Here is a 23,262-nt window from a genome sequence, read left to right as displayed (position 1 = left end):
TTGGGTGACCCACTGAAGGGGTCATCACCTCCCCACAAGGGAGAGAGAAAGATGAAAGCTCCCTTCTGTTCAATTAGCTTCTTTTCAAGGATCAGAGCCCGGCTGGCAGGCGGAAAATTCCACACTCTAATGAAACAAAAGGGAGCCAGAAGGGAGGGTGGATAAAAGGCACAAGCACAGTTTCCCTGCGTTCTTCCTTGGGGGCTCAGAAGGTAGTCCTGTGTTCCAGAAGTCCTGGCTAAATCTCAATTCACTTCCCTATGGCACAGAGAGGAACCAGGTCGATTTCAGTACTTCCATTATCATGGGAAGAATTCACGGGCGTGTAAGGGGTGATTTTCTCTGGTAAATGGACTGTGGCATGAAAAGCTACTGAAGCATATCATGAGAAAGTCTCTCTCTTTTCAACCATAAACCTGCTTTCATCAAAGGAGAAAAGCTCTGCAATTCTCACACCTCTCAGCTTTTGTAACAAAGAGAAAGGAGTCAGTCCTTGGCAGGCGATGGTATCTAGGCTAGAATTCATGAACAGAGTGTAAAGCATTGTGCTCATTTTTACTTTTTATATTAATTTATTGTTTGTGACAAGGATGGCAAGCTTTCCACTAAAGGTAGTGATATTTATGTCACTCAGAAATTAATGTAAGATTTTTTTAAAGTCATTTACTCTAAAGAAAACACAAAAGAAAACTAGAGGTGGTGTGCAAACAGGGCAAGAAGCATAAAAATGATTTAAGAATGACAGAAATTTTGGAAACGTTTTCCCTGTCATTTTACTAATGAACACTTTTAGACAAATCAAAAAACATTCTGTCTTACCCATGCCATGTCCATGATTCTAGTGTTTCTAACTCATTTTTCAGTGATTATCACTGTACCTGTCAAAACATCACTGGATCAGAATCCAATGACCAAGAAAAACCAAATACATTCCTATGAATGCACACAGAGTGACTTTGGGAGAGAGAGTGGTCTCCTGAGCAAAGACACCATTGGAAAACTGGAAGAATTTACCTGGTGAGAAGCTACCAGTACCAATTCTTCAGGAACATTCCCAACGTTCCAAAAAGGACATCTTTCAACTTTTCTGTAAGTTTGAAATGAGTGCTCAATCACTCAGTCATGTCTGACTCTGACCCCAAAGATTGTAGCCCGTCAGGCTCCTCTGTCCATGGGATTTTCCAGGCAAGAATACTGGAGTGGGTTGCCATTTTCTCCTCCAGGGGATCTTTCCAACCCAGGGATCAAACCCATGTCTCTTATATCTCCCTGCATTGGCAGGGAGGGTCCTTACCACTAGTGCCACCTGGGAAGCCCCCACGTCCGGAATATTTCATGATAAATGTCGATCAGCCACATCCAAAAAGCAAAGAAAGCTGCATGATCATGATACCCTTGAAAATTTTGAACTGTAAAATGAACTTACCAGTAATAGATTCTTATCAGGGCTGAAGGCCACAGGAGAAATGAGGCTACGAATGCCAGGATCGGAAGGGCCAGCGTCCCGCCCGCAATCACAAACATGTTAACCACGTCAAGATCCATCCTGCTCCTTAGGTCTGGCTTATACCTGGAGGGGCTGAAAAGAGAGACAGTACTGAAACTCTGTTTCAGGAGACAAGGTGAAGAAGCAAAGTGGAAGTGAGAAGTGAACAACCCAGAATGAAGAGAAGGATCAGGAGGAAAAAAGTGTAGGTAATGAGAAATCCTTAATATGATCCTGGATATTTTTTTAAGCTATAAAGGAAATTTTAAGAACAATTGGGGAAATTTGAGTAAGGACTGGTTATTAGACAATATTAGATCAGTGACTGCAGAGATGAAGTTGTGGTTATGTTTATATGTAAGAAAACATCCTTGTTCATAGCATTTGCTGAAGTAAATATTAAGGGATAAAATATAGTAATATCTGCTACTCACTTTTAAAAGTTGAGGCAGAAAAAATGTCTATATGTGTTTGGGCATATGTGTGTGTATAGAGAAGGGAAAAATAAAGTAGAGGTGGTGAAATGTACTGGTGAACCCAACCGTAACCTCCAACCTTCCTATTAGGTTTGCAATTTTTAAAAACTAAAAGTTAGAGAAGGATAGAAGACCTGAAAGACAGAAAAAGAGAGAAAGAAAGAAAAATAACACACGTGCACATGAATGCTTATCTATATACAGAGTACCACTGGAAGGTATACATGAAACCAGTAATAGCAGTTGCATCTGAGGTGGGGAATCAGGTAGCTGGGAGTCAGGGATAGAGGGAAACTTGCTTTTCACAGTCTACCTTTTAAAATCTTTTGGTTATTTATCATGGACATGTATGAAGTGAAGTGTTAGTTGCTCAGTTGTGTCCGACTCCTTGTGATCCCATGGACTGTGCCCGCCAAGCTCCTCTGTCCATGGGATTCTTCAGGCAAGATTACTGGAGTGGGGTGCCAATACTTTCTCCAGGGGATCTTCCCAACCCAGGGATCAAACCTGGGTCTCCTACACTGCATGCAGATTTTTCACTATCTGAGCCACCAGGGAAGCCCTATTCATATATGGGTATTCAAAAATAAGTAATACACAATAAAAAATTTAGGAGGGAACATGTCAACATCCGAGCTTCCAGTGCACTTTCTGATGTCCTCCCAAAGTCTTGGAGGACACGTGTGCAGGCTAGATTGGGAGTCCCAGGAGGGCAGGGACTGTATCCCCAGCACCCAGACTGGGGCCTGACCCATTTCCAAGGGCTCTAGAAGTCACCTCTCAATTAGAGGTCCCCACCCAGTTCTGTCTCATGAACAACATGGTTTATTTTCCATAGAATTTAAAAAGTATTTCAAGTTCCATCATCCTCCTGGTCAGGCATGGCCCTTTGTCACCTGAGGACTCAGGCACTTGTGTTAACTGAGCATCTCACTAACATAAAAAGGACTCTTCTTCAAGAAAAAGCACACATCTAGCAAATCATGGTCTTTATATTTCCTCTGAAACAGAGAGCTCTGCCCTAGACACCTCTATCAACTGACGTGTACTTCAATTGTATAATGATTTCATGATGGCACAGCATGACCTCATGACCACTGAGCGTGGGGGTCAGCCAACTTCTTCTGGAAAGGGCAGATGATACCTAGTTCAGCGTTGTGGGTCATAGGTCTCTATCAGAATTATTCAAGCTGCCTTTGCAGTGAGACAGCAGCCGTACAACATGAAATGAATGGGCGTGACCATATCCCAGTAAGATTTTCTTGTAAAAAAACAGGCTTCAGGTTGTAATTTGCTAACCCTTGACACAGTATACCAACCTCATCAAACAGGCGTGGTGAGCGTTTTATCCACCATTAACAGGCTGAGGCCACAAAGGCACAGAGAGGCTGAGTAACAGATTACTGACTTGGACCCACCTCTTTGCTCCTAACTCCACATTCTCTGACATTTTTTTCTTTTCAAATGGCCTTTCTTCAGATTTTGTAACATCTTTGCTGTTAAATAACCACATTAATCACCCCAAATTTCTCCATGAAGATGTGATGTCTCCATTTAGAGACGTTTGGTCTCTTATGAGAGGCTTGGTGAAAGAAGCTCCTTAGTCTAGAGGGGGAAGCAGAGGCATCTGTAGACGGTCCTTTCAGTTCCATACACACTCTATCTGGGGACAGCCCTGAGTCTACAGTAATGAAAGCTGCTGCCTTCTCAGTGGCAAGAGCACTGTCCGTGTTTCTGATTCAACTCTTCCCTCGGTTTCCCAGTCACTGTAAACAGCTTTTTTCCAGCCCACTTATATCACTCACTGGCTTTTTTCTCTTCCTAGAACCAGAGCTCCTTGAGGATAGGAATCATGCTATTCACAGGACACAAATAAGGTACAAATGAATTAATAAAAGTCAAAGTTACAAAATGGGTTCAATCCTGTTTGTTTTAGGGACAGCCATCCCCAATGATGTTGACTAATTTCTCTTTCAATAATTACAAAACTCCCTGATGCTAAAAAGGCCTCACTGTCAAGGGGTAAGCAAATTCATGGCAGAGTGAAGGGAATTTTACAGATCTGTTTGAAGACTGTAGGTCACAAAACAGTTGATGAAGATGGGGGCTGTCAGATTCAAGAGGACTTTTCTTCATCACATAAAGAGTGCTGAGGGTCACCATGAATTCTGATTCCTGAGCCACAGGAAGTTAATTACATGATGTTCCTTTAGACTAGGAATTAGAACATTTTATGCCCAAAGCCATATTATGTCACCGACTCTGACACTGGAGATGGGAGCCCCAGCTTGAAGGCACGATCATCAAAAAGAAACCTCATTAAAAAGAAAAAACCCTCATGGCTTCATCAGTGCCTGCTACGGACATCACAGTCAGTTTGGGGGAAGGTTCGATCTGGCTCCATTCTTCATTCAATGGTAGAATAAAGTCTTTGCTAAGGAGATTTTGCAGAGCAGCATCAATTTAGCAAGTCTTGGACTTGTTACAGACTCCTGCGCACTTTCCCTGATGAGGTCAAATACAGACATGCCCTGAGTGAAGACACTAATGTTTTCTGAGGTGTCTATACAGGTCTGGCCATTATTCCTACCTCTATGACATCCTTCATCTGACAAAGGACTTGTCTTTAAAAAGGCAGCTGCCTAGAAAAAAAATTAAACAACAACAAAAAAGGCAGCTGCCTACCCTGCTGGGGTTTGTTCACAGGAAGCTCTATGTGCCCAAGGGGGAAGCTGGGCACAGAAAAACTGAAGCCTTATGAGCCTGGAATCACCAATGACTGGACATCAACTAAGGGGTAGAACGTGGGGCGTCCCTAAGCACAGGGCCCACACAACAGACGCCTGCAAGATGATTTCAGGGAGCAGAACGCTCAGGGCTATCTGTCACCAAGTGACACTCCCATACAACCTGAGAACGTCATCTTTTTTTTGTCAGTTCTTTTCCCACCTTGCTTAGGTCAAAGAGAAACTCTGAGGGTGGTTATTAAATAGCTATCTAACTACCTTCTGAGCCTCCTGCAGGGAACAGTAACTAGCTATTTAATAACACTGTTTCTTTGTGTTGATTTTTATGGATATTTTCAATTTATGGTAGTGATGCAAATTAACTTAAAAGGAGGAACTAATTCAAAGAAAAGTGCTAACTAGGTGATACATGGATCTGGTGAACACTTTGGTGGTGACAGATGAATGGCTGCCAGGGTAGATATGAGTGATGGACAGGCCCCGGTTTGGGGGCGGGGTGCTCAGGCTGGCCCTTCCACACACTGTGAGACCTTGGTTTCCTCATCTAATAATGAGAACATTCATCCAAAACATCTTTTCTGTCTTTTCCTACTCTGGTGACTTAAAACACTTCTGAAATTATGCCAGATAACTGAAGACTAGGATCTGGCTTGCCCAGCAGGAGAATCTTGTTCCCTGTTACATTTTCCCTGAAACCTAGAACAGTATCTGGGAAATATTAATACTTGGTGCTTGGTTACGTTTGAGTGTTTGATAATACTTAAATAGGTTGGAAAAAAAAAAGCACCGTTTTACATATCTCGTGCATCAGGTGAGGCTCCCAACACTTAAAGACAGTGATTTTAGCAGCTCTGCAGCACAGTCTGAAATGAGGGACGTCAGGAATGAGAACTCGCCTTTATGGCTTGAGGGAGGGTAACACAGTCTCACCCAGAGACCTGAGCCTGCCACATGGCCTTCCCCTGGTATCATCTAAGCTGAGCATTTGGGGCCTTTATCTCTGAATGCAGGGACAAAGATTAATCACACTCAGATAAACAGCTGGACTCAAGTTCCCAAGTTGAGTCTAGGGTGAGAGGTTAGGTGTAACGTGTCACAGTTGTCTTTTAACATACTCACTGGCCTTTAAAACCCATCCTTCTGAGTTCTGACACGTTAAATCTTAAGATACAAAGCAAAATTCCAAACAGAATATAAAACACTTTCACAGAATCTTGCCTTCTCCTAGACATCTACTCATAGTCCATCAGACTTGACAAACTAATGTCCTGGTCTCTTCAAAATAAGGATTATTTTTTTTAAAACTATAGCAAACATACTTTGGCCACCAGATGCGAAGCACTTGCGAAGCACTGACTCATTGGAAAAGACCCTGATGCTGGGAAAGATTGAAGGCAGGAAGAGAAGTCCCCTGAAAGAGGATGACATGGTTGGATGGCATCACCAACTCAATGGACATGAGTTTGAGCAAGCTCCAGGAGTTGGTGATGGACAGGGAAGCCTAGCATGCTGCAGTCCATGGGGTCGCAGAGAGTTGGAACATGACTGAGTGACTGAACAACAAAATAGCAAAAATAATGACCATGGCCACGACCACCATAGCCAAAGACAGAAGAGCAACAGCCTCCAGGTACTGAGTGACTATCGCATGCCAGGTTCTGTGTAGATGGTTTATATATAGCCTCTAATTTTATCCCCCACAATGCTGAGAGCAGAAAGCACTTCTCCCACCTTAAAGATGGAGGAATAAAGACTAAGGAAGTTAACAAGTGCCCCCAAGGTCACCTGACTGGTACATGGCATGGGCTGCATTTCAGCCCATGTAGGTGTGTCTGGTTCTTTGCCTTCTCTCAGCGCTTACTAAGCAGATATTTATTGTGTATCAGTTACACAAAAGGCACGGAGTTCACTGTCCCCTTCGACACTCTTTGTACTTCTCCCAAAGTATTCTGAGAGCAAGTAATTGGGCTCCAAAATCACTGCAGACGGTGATTTCAGCCATGAAACTAAAAGATGCTTACTCCTTGGAAGGAAAGTTATGACCAACCTGACAGCATATTAAAAAGCAGAGACATTACTTTGCCAACAAATGTCCGTCTAGTCAAGGCTATGATTTTTTCCAGTGGTCATGTATGGATGTGAGAGCTGGACTGTGAAGAAAGCTGAGCGCTGAAGAATTGATGCTTTTGAGCTGTGGTGCTGGAGAAGACTCTTGAGAGTCCCTTGGACTGCAAGGAGGTCCAACCAGTCCATCCTAAAAGAGATCAGTCCTGGGTGTTCATTGGAAGGACTGATGCTAAAGCTGAAACTCCAATACTTTGGCCACCTCATGCGAAGAGTTGACTCATTGGAAAAGACCCTGATGCTGGAAGGGATTAAAGGCAGGAGAAGGGGATGACAGAGGATGAGATGGCTGGATGGCATCACCGATTCAATGGACATGAGTTTGAGTAAACTCCAGGAGTTGGTGATGGACAGGGAGGCCTGGCGTGCTGGGATTCGTGGGGTAGCAAAGAGTCGGACATGACTGAGCAACTGAACTGAACTGAACTGAACATGCTAACTTTACAAGTTAACAAGTTATCACCTTATTCTTGCTGGTGTCTTTTAAAAACTAACCAGTGTTGCTTATAATTTTTTTTTAAATTCTGCAATATGAAAATTCTTTCCAAAGAATATACTCTTGAAATCTGAGTATAAAATCCCAGCTGTTAAACATTATTGCATCTACCCAACACTAATTTCTGAAACTAGACTCTTGTAAAGATAAACCAATTTCTCAAAACTATCAGTAATGATCAATAGCTAAAAAAAAAAAAAAAAAACCCACAAAGGCACTATGACTCTCTTGTGTGGAAGTCCCAGGATTGAAGAGAGAAAATAATTAGAGACATGAGCAGTTCACACTCCTTGTCATATCTATCTCCTCCATTATGGAGGAAAACCATACCGAACATTCCAAGGAAGCAGTTAAGCTTGTCCAGCCCATCACTGAAAGCGTGGCATGACCCTAAGATTATTGCCATGAGATGCTCACCTTTCTCCTCCTGGCCTCACTGCCCCTTCACTCTGGCTAAGCCGAGTCTTCCTCTGTACCCTGCAGCTCTGACAGCCCTGATGTAGAAACAAGCCACAGCTATGAGCACGCCTGGCCTGGTTGCTAAAATTCTCTGCTCCCTCTCTCCCCTGGATACTCCCATGATGCTCTCACTCTCCGTGCTGAAGAGTCCCACGATACACTCTTCATCGTCTTCCTTAAAGAACTCACCTTATCTACACCCTCCACCACTACCAGGAAATGCAAAAAGTCAACATTTTTGGCCAGGACCTCCTTCCAGACTTTTCCAAAAGCCTGCTTGACTATCTCCACGATGCAAAAGTCCTACAGTGTCTCAGGGGCATCTCTCCTCCTCCTCCTGACTTGCTGATTTCTGCTGACAGTGTCCCCACCAGTCTGGCCTCCCAGACTGATGTATCTTTCACTCTTCCTCCTTGCTCATCACTCCTGTCATGCAGTGGCCAGGAGGTGTCAGCACTGAAGCCAACTCATCTGAGTTTAGACAAAATGCACTGTTTATATGTGGCTATTTACATTTAAATTAAGTAAATAAAATTCAAAGTTCAGTCTTTCAGTCACGTCCACCATATCATTAAATCCTTGAGAGTCACATATGAATAACAGCTAGCGTGTTGGACAGCACAGTTTTATGGGGGTTACGGCCCTGAAAGCCCCTTACAACCAATTCCTTTGGCTTAACATTTACTAGGAATGTCTCAAGGGAGGAAACATTCCCACCAGGTGTGAGAGTTCATATGAGTCAGACCCCAGCTCCCTCAACTACCCCACCAGGCCTTGGTCCTCATCTCTCCTTGCTCCCGTTTCTGTGAAGGCTGCTCTGTCATAACCTATTCAGTTGTTACCAGCTGCCAGAAGAATTTTCGTAGTCCACACCAGGGACTGGGGCCTCTTGTCAAGTGTAAATGCTGACCACCTTATGATCCCAACTCAACTTCCTGGCCTCACACCTCTGTTTGCACCCACAGAGCCTCAGGCCTCGTCTTTCTCATGCTGCCCACTTCGTGTGGGGCAAGCACTCTCCTGTCCCGCCTGCCTGATGAACTCCTCTCTGCCTTCAGGACTGATTCAAGTGTTACACACTCCCCAGGAAAGCATCCCGCTGCCCAGAGGCCCGGGTCTTCTGACTCCCTTCAGACTCAGAGCCCTACTCCCAGCACAGTGTCTGAGAGAGGAGTTGGGGGTGGAGTTTGGATACATATCTTGAGCTTTAAAAATATTCAGGGTAGAACTTCCTTGCAGGTACAGTGGATAAGAATCCGCCTGCCAATGCAAAGAACACAGATTTGATCCCTGGTCTGGGAGTATTTCATATGCTGTGGAGCAACTAAGCCTGTGCACAGCAATGAAAACCCAGCTCAGCCAGAAAAAGAAAAATAAAACAAAAAATTTTTGGTCCCAGTCCACTCCCACCAGACCTACTCAACCAGCGAACACCCCACATGCTAACAGGCTGGCCTACAGAAGGTTGCCAGGGGGCTTACAGAGTAGCTCCCATCACATTAAGGGCTGTTTCTTTTCTTTTTTTTTGCAGTCTATGATGTGAAAAATCCATACTCACTTTTCAAACAGCACAGCCTTCTTTCCCAATTGCTATTGGCTCTGGCAGAAGCTGAAAAGGAGACTCTGTAATCACAAGTAAGAAAATGACAAAGCATTAAATCATATCAGAGGATATGAATTAAGTGCTAACAGTCAGCAATAATGCCAGCCTCGCTTTGCAAAGGCAAAGTGCAAATATCCTATGGCTTTAAAGTTGCCTCTGGTTCGGGTCACTTCCCCCAGTTAAGCAACCAGCCCAAAGGGCAGGCAGGGCATGTGAGATAAAAAGCCTAACCAGGAGGGCAGGAAAGTTGAAGAAGTATTCTGTGATGTGAACAAAGTGCAGGGCTGAGCTGGTGATTACTATGCTGCACAAATGAGAGAGGCAACGAGGGAAACAGGCATGCTTGGATGAGAGGGGCTTCTGGAGGCTTCAAACTTAACTAAGACCTTCAAATAAAGATTGAAACTCCCCTCTCTGTCTGGGGTTCAGTTCAGTTCAGTTGCTCAGTTGTGTCTGGCTCTTCGCAACCCCATGGACTGCAGCACGCTAGGCTTCCCTGTTCATCACCAACTCCCAGAGCTTACTCAAACTCAAGTCCATCGAGTTGGTGATGCCACTCAACTATCTCATCCTCTGTTGTCTCCTTCTCCTCCTGCCTTCAATCTTTCCCAGCATCAGGGTCTTTTCAAATGAGTGACTTCTTCACATCAGGTGACCAGACTATTGATGCTTCAGTTTCAGCATCAGTCCTTCCAATGAATATTGAGGACTGATTTCCTTGAGGATGGACTGGTTGGATCTCCTTGCAGTCCAAGGGACTCTCAAGAGTCTTCTCCAACACCACAGTTCAAAAGCATCAACTCTTCAACTCTCAGTTTTCTTTAACAGTCCAACTCTCATATCCATACATGACTACTGGAAAAACCATAGCTTTGACTAGACAGACCTTTGTCAGAAAACTGTCTGGGGTTAGAGTTACCTAAAAGCTCTGCTCAGAAAGAAAAGAGAGGAAGCTGGCAACCAATGGGCAAATGAATACAATATTTCTACTACAGTGGCTAACAAGAGGGGACTACAAAGCTCAAAAGCAGGGCTGGACAGTGCAGAGATGCTGGCCAAGACACCACAGCAGAAAAACGAGGAGATGGGCAGATGGGTAATGGAAGGTAAATCCACAAACCCCCTGAATTATTCCAGAGGGATCAAAGAGTTAAACATAAGGAGGGGGGGAAAGTATGAAAGTTCTAGAAGAAAACATGAGAACTCTGGAAAAATCTTTCTCAGTAAGATATAAAACCCAGGGGCCATAACATAAAGATTAATAAGCTGATTGCATAAAAATCTTTTTAAATGATGCATGGAAAGGAATAGCATGAACAAGATTAAAATCTGTTGATACATATCAGGCAACAGACTAATAAAGGGTTCCTACAAATCAACAAAATCCAATAGAAAAATGGGCAAAAGATCTGAACAGATTATTGAACAGGAAGGAAATACAAATGACTCTTAGTTAAAAAGATGCTCAATCTTAATTTACAAGAGAAACACAAATTAAACCTCCAAGGTGATGGTGATCTCTGTTTACCATACTGGCGAACAAAAAGTGTAACAACAGACAGTGTAGCTGGGGCTATGGGGCTGTCCTCAGCAACATATAAATATATGTTCCCATCAACAAAATCTACAGATGGCATTTTGGCAAAACCTGAAGCAATGTAAAATACACACACCTTTGATCAAATCATCTCTAATTTCCAGGAATTTATTTATGCTCATACCTGAACATACGTGAGAATAAGTTTGTGTGGGGTTATTTGTTATAGTATTACTTATCATGTCAAAAAATCTGGAACTTGAATGCCCACTCATAAGGGACATGTTAAGTAAATGATGGTACAACTTTATAAACAAGTTATAGTGTATAGCCATTAAATGCAAATAAAATTAATATAAGCCACTACGTATTATAGGTTGGGCATAAAGTGAAATAAACAGGCTGAGCATTTCCAAAAAATAATTATATATATAAGCCATTAAAATAATGAAGTGAAGTGAAGTCGCTCAGTCATGTCTGACTCTTTGCGACCCCATGGACTATAGCCTACTGGGCTCATCCATCCTTGGGATTTTCCAGGCAAGAGTACTGGAGTGGGTTGCCATTTCCTTCTCCAGGGTATCTTCCCAAACCAGGGATCGAACCTAGGTCTCCTGCATTGCAGGCAGACGCTTTACTGCCTGAGCCACCAGGAAAGCCATCAGTTCTATTTGTCTCTATGGGTAATGACCTCCAAGGTACATGGTTAACTTTTAAAAAGCAAGGAACAGAAGAGAATGGGTAGAATAACATCTCTTGCATTATGAGAAAGAGAGAAAAACATGCGTGTTATTGCTTATATATGTGTAAAATGTTTCTGAATGGATGCAGAAGAAGCTGAGAACCATACGAGTGGGGCTGGGAAGGGAAGCTGAGAGGCTCGGGGCAGAGATGAGGGAGACATTTCACTGACAGGAATCATACCTCTTGAGTTGCTACCATGTGCGTGTAAAAGGTTTTCCCTCTTTAATTAAAAAATACAACATAGGGCTTCCATGGTGGCTCTGTGGTAAAGAATCTCCCTGCCAATGCAGGAGATCCCTTCAGGGATCTCAGGTTTGATCCCTGGTCTGGGAAGATTCCTGCAGGCCCATGCCTGCACCACAACTACTGAATCTGTGCTCCACAACGAAGCCCATGCACCCCAACTACTGAATCTGTGCTCCAGAACCTGGGGACCACAACTACTGATTCCATGTGCAGCAACTACTGAAGCCTGCACCCCGAGAGCGCATGTGCAACAAGAGAAGCCACCACGATGAGAAGACTGCACACCCCAAGTAAAGAGTGGTGCGCACTGCAGCTAGAGACAAGCCCACACAGCAACAAAGAGCCGGCACAGCCAAGAAGAATTAACTTTTAAAAAATAAAATAAAAAATATAAACTCCTCAAATGCAATGGTCTATCCTATACAGTCCAATGCAGTAGCCATTAGCCACATGGTGGCTGTTTAAACTGATCAAAACTGAGTAAAATGTAAAAATCAGTCCTTCAGCTGCATTAGTCACCTTTCACATGCTCAACAGTCACGGAAATTCCATCTCCTTGATAGTTCTGGAAAAGGTACTGATAAGAGGATTCACTGTCCTGCTTTATACCAAATCACTAGCACCTGATTCAGCATGGGGGCTTTTGCTTTAAGAACCAGCCAAGCCCACGGCCCCCTCCCCTGCTTCTACCACCTAGGGCAGCACTATGGCCAAGGAAACTTGGCTGAGCCAGGCAGGGCCTATGGACAGAGGATCAAAGAACTGGAAAATCTTGCTACTCAATCCTCGGGAGAAGGGGCACAGCCAGAGGAGAAGCTGGCAGATCAAGCAGGGGCTCAGCTGGAAGGCATGCAGCTTATATATCCTGTGGTATGTCTTCTAAAAAATCGTACTGGAGAAGAGACAAGGGAATGAAACATGCGCCATGTGCCCTGAGCTAGCCCAGCACCTTGAAAGCATAAGCCTCTGGGGTCAAGATGCAGCTGTGGGGACAGTCTGGAATAACCACCTGCCTGAAACCATGCTTTAAGCCAGGCAACCCTACAGGGATACAAGCCAGTCTCCCACTGGATAAAAGAGAAGCCAAAAGCCACTTGATCCTTTACCTCTAAGGACCCAAGTCTGCAGGCTCTTGGGGAGCCTGGAACAAGTTTTCATTCGAACACTTCTCCACGAATTACTGCCAGTGTATGCACTGTCATTGGCTGAGGTCAGCTCTCAAAGGTAAAGTGCTAGAAAGAGCATCACAGAAGTGACTATCTTTCACATGACTGAAAGAAATTAAAATAGCCCTCTATATGGGTATGCAGTGGCAGAGGCCTGAAATAGAACCTCAGAGCCCCAAAACACTCTCCCATTTCTCAAAGCTGTGCTCTGAAGCCAAAAGGAAAAGCAGGGTAGGAATGGGAGGGAGGCTTAGAGGGAAGATATATACAGTTCTGACAGTTGAGTTGCTGTATGTCAGAAACCAACACAACACTGTAAAACAACCATCCTCCAATTAAAAATTAAGCTTCAAAGACTACTGTTTTAAAAAGGAAAAGCAAGGAAATTACAGAGGGTTCTGACATTTCTAAAGGAGGGAAGTTAAGTCTACAGTATTTTCTAACTGCAGGGACAAAGCTGGTGTGAAACAAAAAGGCGCTCTCTTATAAACAGCCAGCACTTTGATCAGGATAAGATTTCTGGCTTCCAGCACGAGGTCCAGGTCCCTTTGTGAGCTGGTCCCTCCCTTCCTTAACCAGAAGCTCTTCCCCTGAGATCTCTGTAACTCGGGAAAATCAGCATCAGAAAAAAAACTTCATAGTTAAGAATAAAAGACAGTTTTGTTTAGAACTCTGTCCAAATAAGTAAAAATCAAAAGCTGTCAGTTCTAAGATCAATAGCAAATATGGAACAAAATAACTGCTGCCTGTGCTAATTCTTAGAACAAAGAATGAATCTCATGTGGATTGCCTGAAGAGTACGCTAAGTCCTTCCACTTAACATCTGGTTGTCACAGTGCTATCATTCAGGGGAACTTTTTGCAAAAATATTTTACTTACAACTCTCCCAAAGGCCTCCCAATCCTTTGAGCTTCAAGTCCCTTCCTTCTCTTCATCAGTTAACAGGTCTCACATTGCCAGACTCCCACCCATTACAATCTCCACAAATCAGTCAAGCAGCCCCTCAACATCCCTTGCTGTGGTTTCATGAAATTCTGTCTCTGTCAAGGGTTATAATTTCACTTTCCAAGGTAGGTCTCATATTTGTAAAATGTCCTTATGTCTTGGGAGGGACAGATAACCAAAACATGTATGCTCCAGGAGCCTGGCTGGACACCAGGGTTAGAAAGAGAGGAGGCGTGATGGGGTGAGACCCAAGTGTGTAAGTGCAAGTCCATCAGTGGATATATTCCTGTTATAATTGCCACGTTCCCCCTAAAACCTGGAAACTCCGGGGAATTCGTTACCAGATAGGCTGACAATCTGACCCTCTGGTGGGGGCACCTGAACTAGCTTTGTATTTTCCTCCACTTCCCCATTTTCTGTTGATCTGAACTACACACTCGATCTACCCCCATCTTCTCCTAACAAATCATTCTGGCAGAACTAGGCGTTATCTCCTTCAGTTAACCTTCCCTCAGTCCCCCAGACGCCAGTAACCTTGACTTCCTTCTCCGTGCCAACAAGTATTTGTGATCTGTCTTCTACTGTAATATGGAAACACTGGCTGCACCCTGCACTAGGCTGCAAGCTCCCTGAAGACAAGTCTTACTACATCTCTGCACGCGCCATGGCACTTCAGCATCACCACGCCTTCCCTCGGTGGGCACTTAGTGTAATACCAAATGATAAACAGGCAAGCCATGAATCACAGTGCTGCCCCACCAATGCCACTGCGGGCCATTCCTTCACTCTGGTCATTATGGTCACTAACGAAACGGGCATTCCTCATCAGAGTAGCTTTAGAGACTCCAGTTCAGAGGGGCAGCTGAGACCCAGAGAGCTTAAGCAAGCTGCCCAGTGGCACACAGCTCTTCTCTTCCTCTGCCCCACTCCACTGGCGGCTCACGGTGGCCCACAGCGTGACACGGAAGGCCACGGACAAGTTGGAGCCTGCCCATCCTTCACATGTCATCCTCTTTTATCCTGCCCCCTGTTTTCCTGAAAGATCTACCATCCTGACATGGCATGCTCCTTCACACCCCCAGGGCTTCGGCACAATGGCTCCCCTATCCCCCGCACACCCCTGCTTGGGGGACTTGAGGTTACATCCTTCAAGTCTTGGCTAGGAAGACATTGTGTTGTTCAGTTGCTCAGTCGTGTCTGACTCTTTTGTGACCCCATGGACTGCAGTTCACCGGGCTCCTCTGTCCATGGGATTTCTCAGGCAAGAATACTGGAATGAGCTGCCATTTCCTCCTTCAGGGCATCTTCCCAACCCAGGGATCGAACTTGCATTTCCTACTTGGCAGGTGGATTCTTTACCACTGAGCCACCTGGGACCACCCCACCTGTACATGCTTCTCTGAGGGTCAGCTGTGCAGTTCCATAACCTACGTTCACATCTCTGCTCTGTCACTACCAGCTAAGGGACCTCGGCAAGTCACAGAACCTCTTGGATCCTCAGTGTGGGGACAAAATCAAATGATGCATGGAAACTGCTCAAAGCAGGGACTGGACGGTGATGAGTACTCGCTGCCCAGCTGGGAAGCACCGGCCTGCTCTCCTGGGAGGAGCTAGCCAGCCATGCCACTGAAGCCGAGCAGCACCTTATGGGGCCCTCCTGGGCACAAAAGCCTTTCTGTGCTCCCTTCAAACAGTTGCTAATCAGGGAAGAGAGGGGCTGCAGAAACAGAGGAGCAGTCAAGAAAGAAAAGTTCAGCTTTGGGGCAGGTCCTGGTTCCTCCTCAAGGAACACACAAAACAGTATCTTCAATCTCTTCTACAGGAACTAAGGCTCCCACCCAGATGGAGGATGGTAACTTCAGCCTGAGTGTAAGATTCCTGGAGCACAGCTTTTACCTCACCACCAACCAAGCAGAAGAAAGCCCCAAACCCTGCAGCCCTCACCCCTAATTTGCCTTTTAAAAACATCTCCCCTCAAACCACTGGGGGAAGTAACCAGTTCCCTTTGCTTGACCCTGCAATACATTTTCTCTGCTCCAAACTCCAAGTCTGTTTGTCCTCACTGTGTATCATGCACGTGAACTAGTGTTCAGAAATATAGCTCCACCACCCTGCACTGCTGCTGTGCCCAGGTCTGTTCAGATGCTTCATCAGTAGGCAGTTCTGGTCGCTCTCTTTATACTCCCAGAGTCTAGTCCATAGCTCAGTTCCCAAACAAGTCAGGCTTGAATCCTCTTCTGGGTGTATCACGAGGCAGATACCCAACACCAGCAGCCAAGAGCCACAGCTTCTGGAAAACCACCTGAGCAAGGCTGCTGTCACTCCGGGTGAACATTTTACAAGAAGAGGATGTCAAGCTACAGCACTGTAAGCACCTCTGCTCATAGCTTCTGCAGGCAGTACTGTTTTCCTGAATCAGCAGTTTCCTTGGAACAGCTGGAAACGCATCCAACGACGACGGGCAACAACATGCCACATGGCTTCTGGGACTGAACATATCATCAAGAGGGTTTCCGAAGGTCTAGTTCAGGAGACTCTCATGATCTTTCTTGAAGTGGGGTCTATCCCCATGGTTAAGGAAGACTTTGTTTGCAAAAATTCCTTCTAGATTGTGTGTGCTCCGTTGCTCAGTCGTATCCGACTGTAGCCCATGAACTGTAGCCCACCAGTCTCCTCTGCCCATGAGATTTTCCAGGCAAGAACGCTGGAGTGAGGAGCCATTTTAAAGCTCCAGGGGATCTTCCAACCTGCATCTCTTGCCCGCGCCCACACGGGCAGGCAAATTCTTCACCACTAGCGCCATCTGGGAAGCCCCTAGGGGACCCTATGTCTCAATTAGGGTTTCTCAATCATAGCACAAATGACATTTGGAGCCAGATTAATTCTTTGTTGTGAGGGACTTTCCTATCCACTTCCTAAGCACTGTGAGAGTAATTAGCAGTATCCCCTGCCTCTAACCAGCGGAGAGAGGCCCCCAAGTTCTGATAAGCAAAAATGTCTCCAGATGGTGCCAAATGCTCCTGAGGGGTAAAGCTGCCCTCAGTGGAGACGCACTTCTACAGCAAGTGAGCCCACTCAACTCCAATCTTCATTACCGCAGTTAATCAGTGAGGAACAGTTTTAGTCACTCACCAAATCTACTTTGAAACATTTCTTTCAGTGCTCAGGAATTTTTTTTTAAGGGCACAGTCTTGCAGCTGTTTTAGTTTGCATTTTATTTTTAACCGGAGGATAATTACTTTATAATATTGTGTTGGTTTCTGCCATACATCAACATGAACCAGTATACATGTCCCCTCCCTCATAAACCTTCCTTCCACCTCCCTCTCCATCCCACCCCTCCAGGCTGTCACAGAGCACAGATTTTGCGTTCCCGGAATCATACAGCAAATCCCCGCTGGTTATCTATTTTATGTATGGTAATGTATATGCTCCTCTGTCCATGGAATTCTCCAGGCCAGAACACTGGAGTGGGTAGCCGTTCCCTTCTCCAGGGGATCTTCCTGACCCAGGGATCAAACCCAGGTCTCTTGCATTGCAGGTGGATTCTTGACCGTCCGAGCCACCAGGGAAGCCCCGTCTGTTTCAGTACTACTCTCTCAAGTCATCTAACCCTCTCCCTGAGCACAAGTCTATTCTTTCTGTCGGTGTCTTCTCTGCTGCCCTGCAAATAGGATCATCCGTACCATCTTTCCAGATTCCATATACATACCTCGCCAGGTTTTCAACCCTGGCTGCACAATACCCCAGGGAGCTTTAAAAAAAGAAACAAAAACAGATTCCTGGAATTCCTAGGCCCCACCCTCAGAGATTCAGATTCAGCTTGACTGGGGCAGAGGTCAGAGAAGGTTCTAACAGGCAGCCAGATGCACTGCCCAGAGACATTTCGTTTGATTCTCCCTTCTCCCCCATCCTTTGAATCTGGCATTGTTAAAAGCCAGCGAGCCATTCAGCCAAAATGAGGCTAAGGGGATTTGTTAACATCTTCATTCTTAACAATAAAACATTCTCTGCATACTCAATTACTTGGCCTGCAGATGACTTGCCAGAAAAAAGGGAATTTAACACCATAATCACGTGACTTTCCCATAGCCTTATAGATCTAGTGCTATCCTATAGGACTTTTTTTTTTTTTTGGCTACACCATGCTGCAAGTGGGATCTTAATTCCCTGATCGAACTAGGGCCCCCTACGTAGGAAGCGCAGTCTTAATCACTGGACCACCAGGGAAGTCCCTTCCATAGGACTTCCTGTGAACAAAGAAATGTTCTCTGTTTGCTCTGCCTAATATGGTAGCTGCTGGCCACATGGCACATGAGCTCTTGAAATGCGGCTAGTGTGACTGAAGAACAGAATTGTACATTTTATTTAATTTGAATTAATTTAACTGTAATAGCCATATGTGGCCAGAGATCACTGTAAAGGACAGTATGAAAAGTGCTTATGTCCCTGCAGGGTCACAGAAACAAAGAAAAGTTGTACAGCTGCTTAATTTCATACAACTGTGAAACTTATAAAACTTTGTCTTTTTTTGGGGGGTGGGGAATAACGGCTCTACAATATCGTGCTGACTTTATGTCTTACAACATCTAAACTCGACAGTCCTTAAATTATCAAATGGGATCCTAACATATTCCAGTAAAGAATCAATTTAGGAGAAATTTTTTAATAAAATTTTATTTTAATTTGCAGAACTAGCTTCCCATCAAATTCCAAACACTAGCTTTGAGGGTGATATTCCTGGCCTCTTCTGAACACTCACCACTGTAATGACTGATCTAGTCGTCAAAATAACCAGGAGTTGGAAAAGCATATGGCACATGGAAGTGGATTTCCACAGTCTCAGCAGTTCACTAGCCTACTAGGATAAAGCATTTGTTTGCTTTCCTTTCCTCCAAACCCAGGTAACCTTTGAATTGAACCTCTTACTCCCAAGATAGGCCTGAACCAACCATACACACTGCAAACCAAGGTCATCTCTAAGGTTTTTTTTATTCCCTCCTATCATTAAGTTTCATAATCACTTACAACTGCACAAACCACTTTCACGCATTCATTCTAGGTAACACAGATTCTCACAGAACTAGAAGCTCATAAATTTTTAAAGCTTAAAAAATAGGCAATTCTATCGAATTGTAAAGGCAACAGATGATATGCAGTTGAAGACATTCTCACAGGCAGGCCTTTCCGAGCACAAAAAATACTTAGCTCTTCTTGGCCTGAATTCCCCTGACCCATTGCTAAGCAGAATTAGTATGAGCCATATAGTAATGAGTTAATAATTCTCCAATAATTCAAAGTAGTGGTCACTCTTCATACTAATAGGTACTTACTGAGTGCTTATCACATGCTGGGCCCTGTGCTTTACTTTATTTAAATCTCACCACTGCCTTCTAAAGCAGGTATTATTACCAGAAGCTGAGGCTCAGAGAGGTTAGGTAACTGGTCCACAGCCACAAAGCTACCCAGTGGTAGAAGTGGTATTTGGACCTGAGTCTCTCTGATTTTTCTGGTGGGACCCCTCAGCATTATGAATAAACATGTAGTTATAATATTCAGTACCTCACTGAGCCATTCTCCCTGTGATCAGCTGCAGCTCAATGGAGTTTGGGGTTGCAGGCTTCAGAAAGTCTGAGCTTATCCTTCCTTCAGAAACCACCCCATCCCCCATGGACCTCTCTCTCTGTCCTGGGGCTTCACCAGGCAGGTGGGAAGAGGAGTCTCGGGGAACACTAGCAATCCTGACAGCACGACTGCACCCAAGAGGACAAGGTAGCTGTGTGCTGCAGAACTTCCCAAACGCCATTATGGGAGCAGAAGGTGGTAGGATCCCAGCTACAGCATCCCAAGGGAGAAAGAAAGAGATTTTAGTTGAGAGCAGGGGAGAAATCAGGGGAGTGTTTTCAAGGGGACAGACAAGTTAGACCCTAAGGGGTAGGTAATGTTTTGTTAAATCAAAAACAAATGGAGACCAGCCTTGAAGATTCCCTGAGCAGATGATACTAGTGTAGCCACATAAAGCTTAATTTAACTTATTTTGGAAGACTCACTTATGTCAGTTCTTGCTCATGTCCCTAGAAATCATACACAAAACCTGAACTGTTTCCCAAGGTTGATATGAGGTAACTATTGATTAATTTCCTATTATTTAAGAAAACTCTAATATTATAACCAACTACTGTAAAGAATTTGGCCACCTCATGCGAAGAGTTGACTCACTGGAAAAGACTGTGATGCCTGGGGGCAGGAGGAGAAGGGGACAACAGAGAATGAGATGGCTGGATGGCATCACCGACTCGATGGACGTGAGCCTGAGTGAACTCCGGGAGTTGGTGATGGACAGGGAGGCCTGGCATGCTGTGATTCATGGGGTCGCAAAGGGTCGGACACGACTGAGCAACTGAACTGAACTGAACTGTAAAGAATAAACCACCACTGCTTTCTCACTATATAAGCTGCTTTACTGCAGATGGTGACTGCAGCCATGAAATTAAAAGACACTCCTTGGAAGGAAAGTTATGACCAATCTACACAACATATTAAAAAGCAGAGACATTACTTTGTCAACAAAGGTCCGTCTAGTCAAGTCTATGGTTTTTCCAGTAGCCATATATGGATGTAAGAGTTGGACTATAAAGAAAGCTGAGCGCCGAAGAATTGATGCTTTTGAACTGTGGTGTTGGAGAAGACTCTTGAGAGTCCCTTGAGATCCAATCAGGAGATCCAATCAGTCAATCCTAAAGGAGATCAGTCCTGGGTGTTCATTGGAAGGACTGATGTTGAAGCTGAAGCTCCAATATTTTGGCCACCTCATGCAAACAGCTGACTCATTTGAAAAGACCCTGATGTTGGGAAAGATTGAAGGCAGAAGGGGATGACAGAGGATGAGATGGTTAGATGGTATCACTGACTCAATGGACATGAGTCTGGGTAAACTCCAGGAGTTGATGATGGACAGGGAGGCCCAGCGTGCTGCAGTTCATGGGGTCACAAAGAGTCAGACATGACTGAGCGACTGAACTGAAGCTGCTTTAAAACAGTTTATCCCTGAGCCTCATTCCACTGTTTTGGTTTTAACGCTCCTGGTTTTGTCTTTTTGGAGTGTGCACAATAAATTTTTACTAATTACTACTCTGGTAATTTATTCGTTTTATTTCTGAACTTTTGACAATTTAGACATTAGAGATTCCATGAAGAGCATTCCCAGAGCAGGTGACAACCTAAAGAAAGGCAGCAGAGGGTAAAATGTGTGTTCACTAGCTGGGTTAGATCAAAAGAAGCAGAAAAAGAAGGACATCACAATGAAGAAGGGGAGGTGGGCAGGGTCTCAAAGATCCCAGACTGAAGGGCTGAGGCAGCCATCAGAGAACCCAAGAAGTACCAATTAACCATCCCAGGACCTGTTTTGCACCCCAGTCCTGACACTTTCAGGCTGTGTGGCCTCATGCAAGTCCCTTCTCCTCTCTGGGAGTCAATATCTTAAAGAAGGTACCAAAGATCCCTTGCTGGTCTGAAAACCTAATTTTAGAAAAATAAATTTATGCTAGGGACACAGGTTATTCACTTCTGTAATTTCTAACTTTCTGTATTAAAAAATGTTGTTGATAAAAACTTATTAGTTACAATAAAGTAAGCCCAGTGGTTCAGAATGGGGGCTTTGAGGTGACTCAGTGTGTCCTGAGAGGGACCCATCTCTGAATCCCTCTCATTTCTCCTCTAAGAAATGGGCACAGTGGAGGCACCTACCTCATATGGGGCTATTGGTAGGAGTTAGGCAGGTGAGGTTTTCAAAGGTGCTTAGGAAGGGGCCTGACACCCTGTTTTTGCTTACTGTAAGTCAGCTATTATTAATAAGAAGCTATTTTTAACTCCCAGCCAGGTGAAGTCTGCCATTAGGGATTTCTGAGCAGGTGAGAGGTGAGATGTCTTCTTAACCACTCAGCCCGCGGGCACAGAAAAGGATTCATACTGTGGCCTGCTGGCACAGCCTTTCAGCCTACAGCCTCCTCCTCCCTCCTTCAGCCTGGCCTCCTCTACTCCTCTGCGGGTTCAGGGGTGCACAACCCGCACGAGCTCTGCCCTGCAGCCAGCGTTACACAACCCGCATTTCCAGTACTGCCAGGAAGCCCTGGGGATGCCGGGGATGCCGGGGTTGCCGGGCGGTGCGGTCGGAGTGGTTGGACCAGCAACCTGACTGGCGGGTTGAGCGGAGGACAGGATGCAAAGGAACTGAGGCAGGGTGGAGAAAGGAGACTTGAAAGGCTGCTGGAGGTGAGTTATGGTTGGGAAAGCTCCTGAGGGGTGCACTTGTCTGGGGCAGGATGGAGGCAGATGACAGCAGCTGGCAGGGCAGCTGAGCTGTAGCCCTTCCCCAGAAAGTGGGAGTAACGCGGGTGCAGGAGCCTCCAAATCATCGAGGCACTTGGGGAGAGGACGCCGAGTGGCTGGGGCAAGCAGCGGGGAGGCCGAGTAGAAAGCGTGCAGGTCCCCGACCGGTCCTCACCTTGTCCCGGTGCTTAGGGCAGCAGGCGGCCCGGCCCCGGGGAAGTAGGGACCAGGGATTCAGGAATGTCAAGCCTATCCAGGGGCTGGAAGGAAGAGTGCAGAGGCAGGTGCTGGGGCGAGGAAACGGAGGAAAAAGGGAGGTACAGGTCCCCAACCCTTCTTCGCATCGTGCCCTCTGGAGAGAGGTCAGGCAGTCCGGACTCGGAAGTGTAGGGTAGGTCATGGGGCCACTGGGGGAGCCCGGGGATATTCCCTCCTAAATGCGCACCACCCCCTCCCTCGCCTCCCACCCCAACAGGCGCTCACCTCACCTGACCTCAGCCGTCTGGAACCCCTGCGCTATCCAGACGCCGGTCCTGGGTCCTGGCCCCCAGCTCAGGTCCGGCTGCTGCGCTCCCGCCCGCACCCGCTCTCAGCTCCAGGGCCGCCTCTGCTGGGCGCCTTAAAGGCGCGGTGCGCGGGCCTACGTCCTCCGACAGAAAAGCTGGCTCCGCCCCCGCGCCGCTCCCAGGCTGCCGCGTTCCGTCTTGGAGGCTCAGGGGCGAGAACTCCTAGCCCCTCGGCATTCCCAGGTCATAGCGTGAAGCCCGGAGGATAAAGTTGGTGTTTGACACAACCCGATCCCACCAACCTGTCTCTAGACATCCTAGAGCGCCTACCGTGTTCCCTGTGCAGCGCCAGGTGCCGGGGAAGGGGAAGGGGTGGCAGAACCCAGCCACCCCCGCCTC

General features: G+C 45.7%; 1 protein-coding gene across 5 annotated transcripts in view; it reads right to left on the bottom strand.

The window, feature by feature from the left end:
• ABHD6 (abhydrolase domain containing 6, acylglycerol lipase) overlaps positions 1-22,980 on the bottom strand; it is a 48,903-nt gene extending 25,923 nt beyond the window's left edge. Inside the window, exons 1-3 of one of the 5 annotated variants that reach the window (XM_055414177.2) lie at positions 22,846-22,980; positions 9,347-9,411; positions 1,427-1,579 (exon numbers count right to left, since the gene is read on the bottom strand). In XM_055414177.2, the coding sequence (XP_055270152.1) occupies positions 1,427-1,545 (119 nt within the window). In that variant the 5' untranslated portion in view covers positions 1,546-1,579; positions 9,347-9,411; positions 22,846-22,980. Of the gene's footprint in view, positions 1-1,426; positions 1,580-9,346; positions 9,412-22,840 lie in introns of all 5 variants that reach the window. The other 4 variants (XM_055414178.2, XM_055414179.2, XM_055414180.2 and 1 more) reach the window with 4 other exon arrangements.
• Between the last annotated feature and the right edge of the window lie 282 nt (positions 22,981-23,262).

The sequence above is a fragment of the Moschus berezovskii genome, chromosome 24 (assembly GCF_049115385.1).
Source record: "Moschus berezovskii isolate FMDL1 chromosome 24, NW_MosBer_1.0, whole genome shotgun sequence".
NCBI classification, from domain to species: domain Eukaryota; kingdom Metazoa; phylum Chordata; class Mammalia; order Artiodactyla; family Moschidae; genus Moschus; species Moschus berezovskii.
The sequence above is the reverse complement of the archived record's forward strand: the minus strand, read 5'-3'. Positions and strand labels throughout refer to the sequence as shown.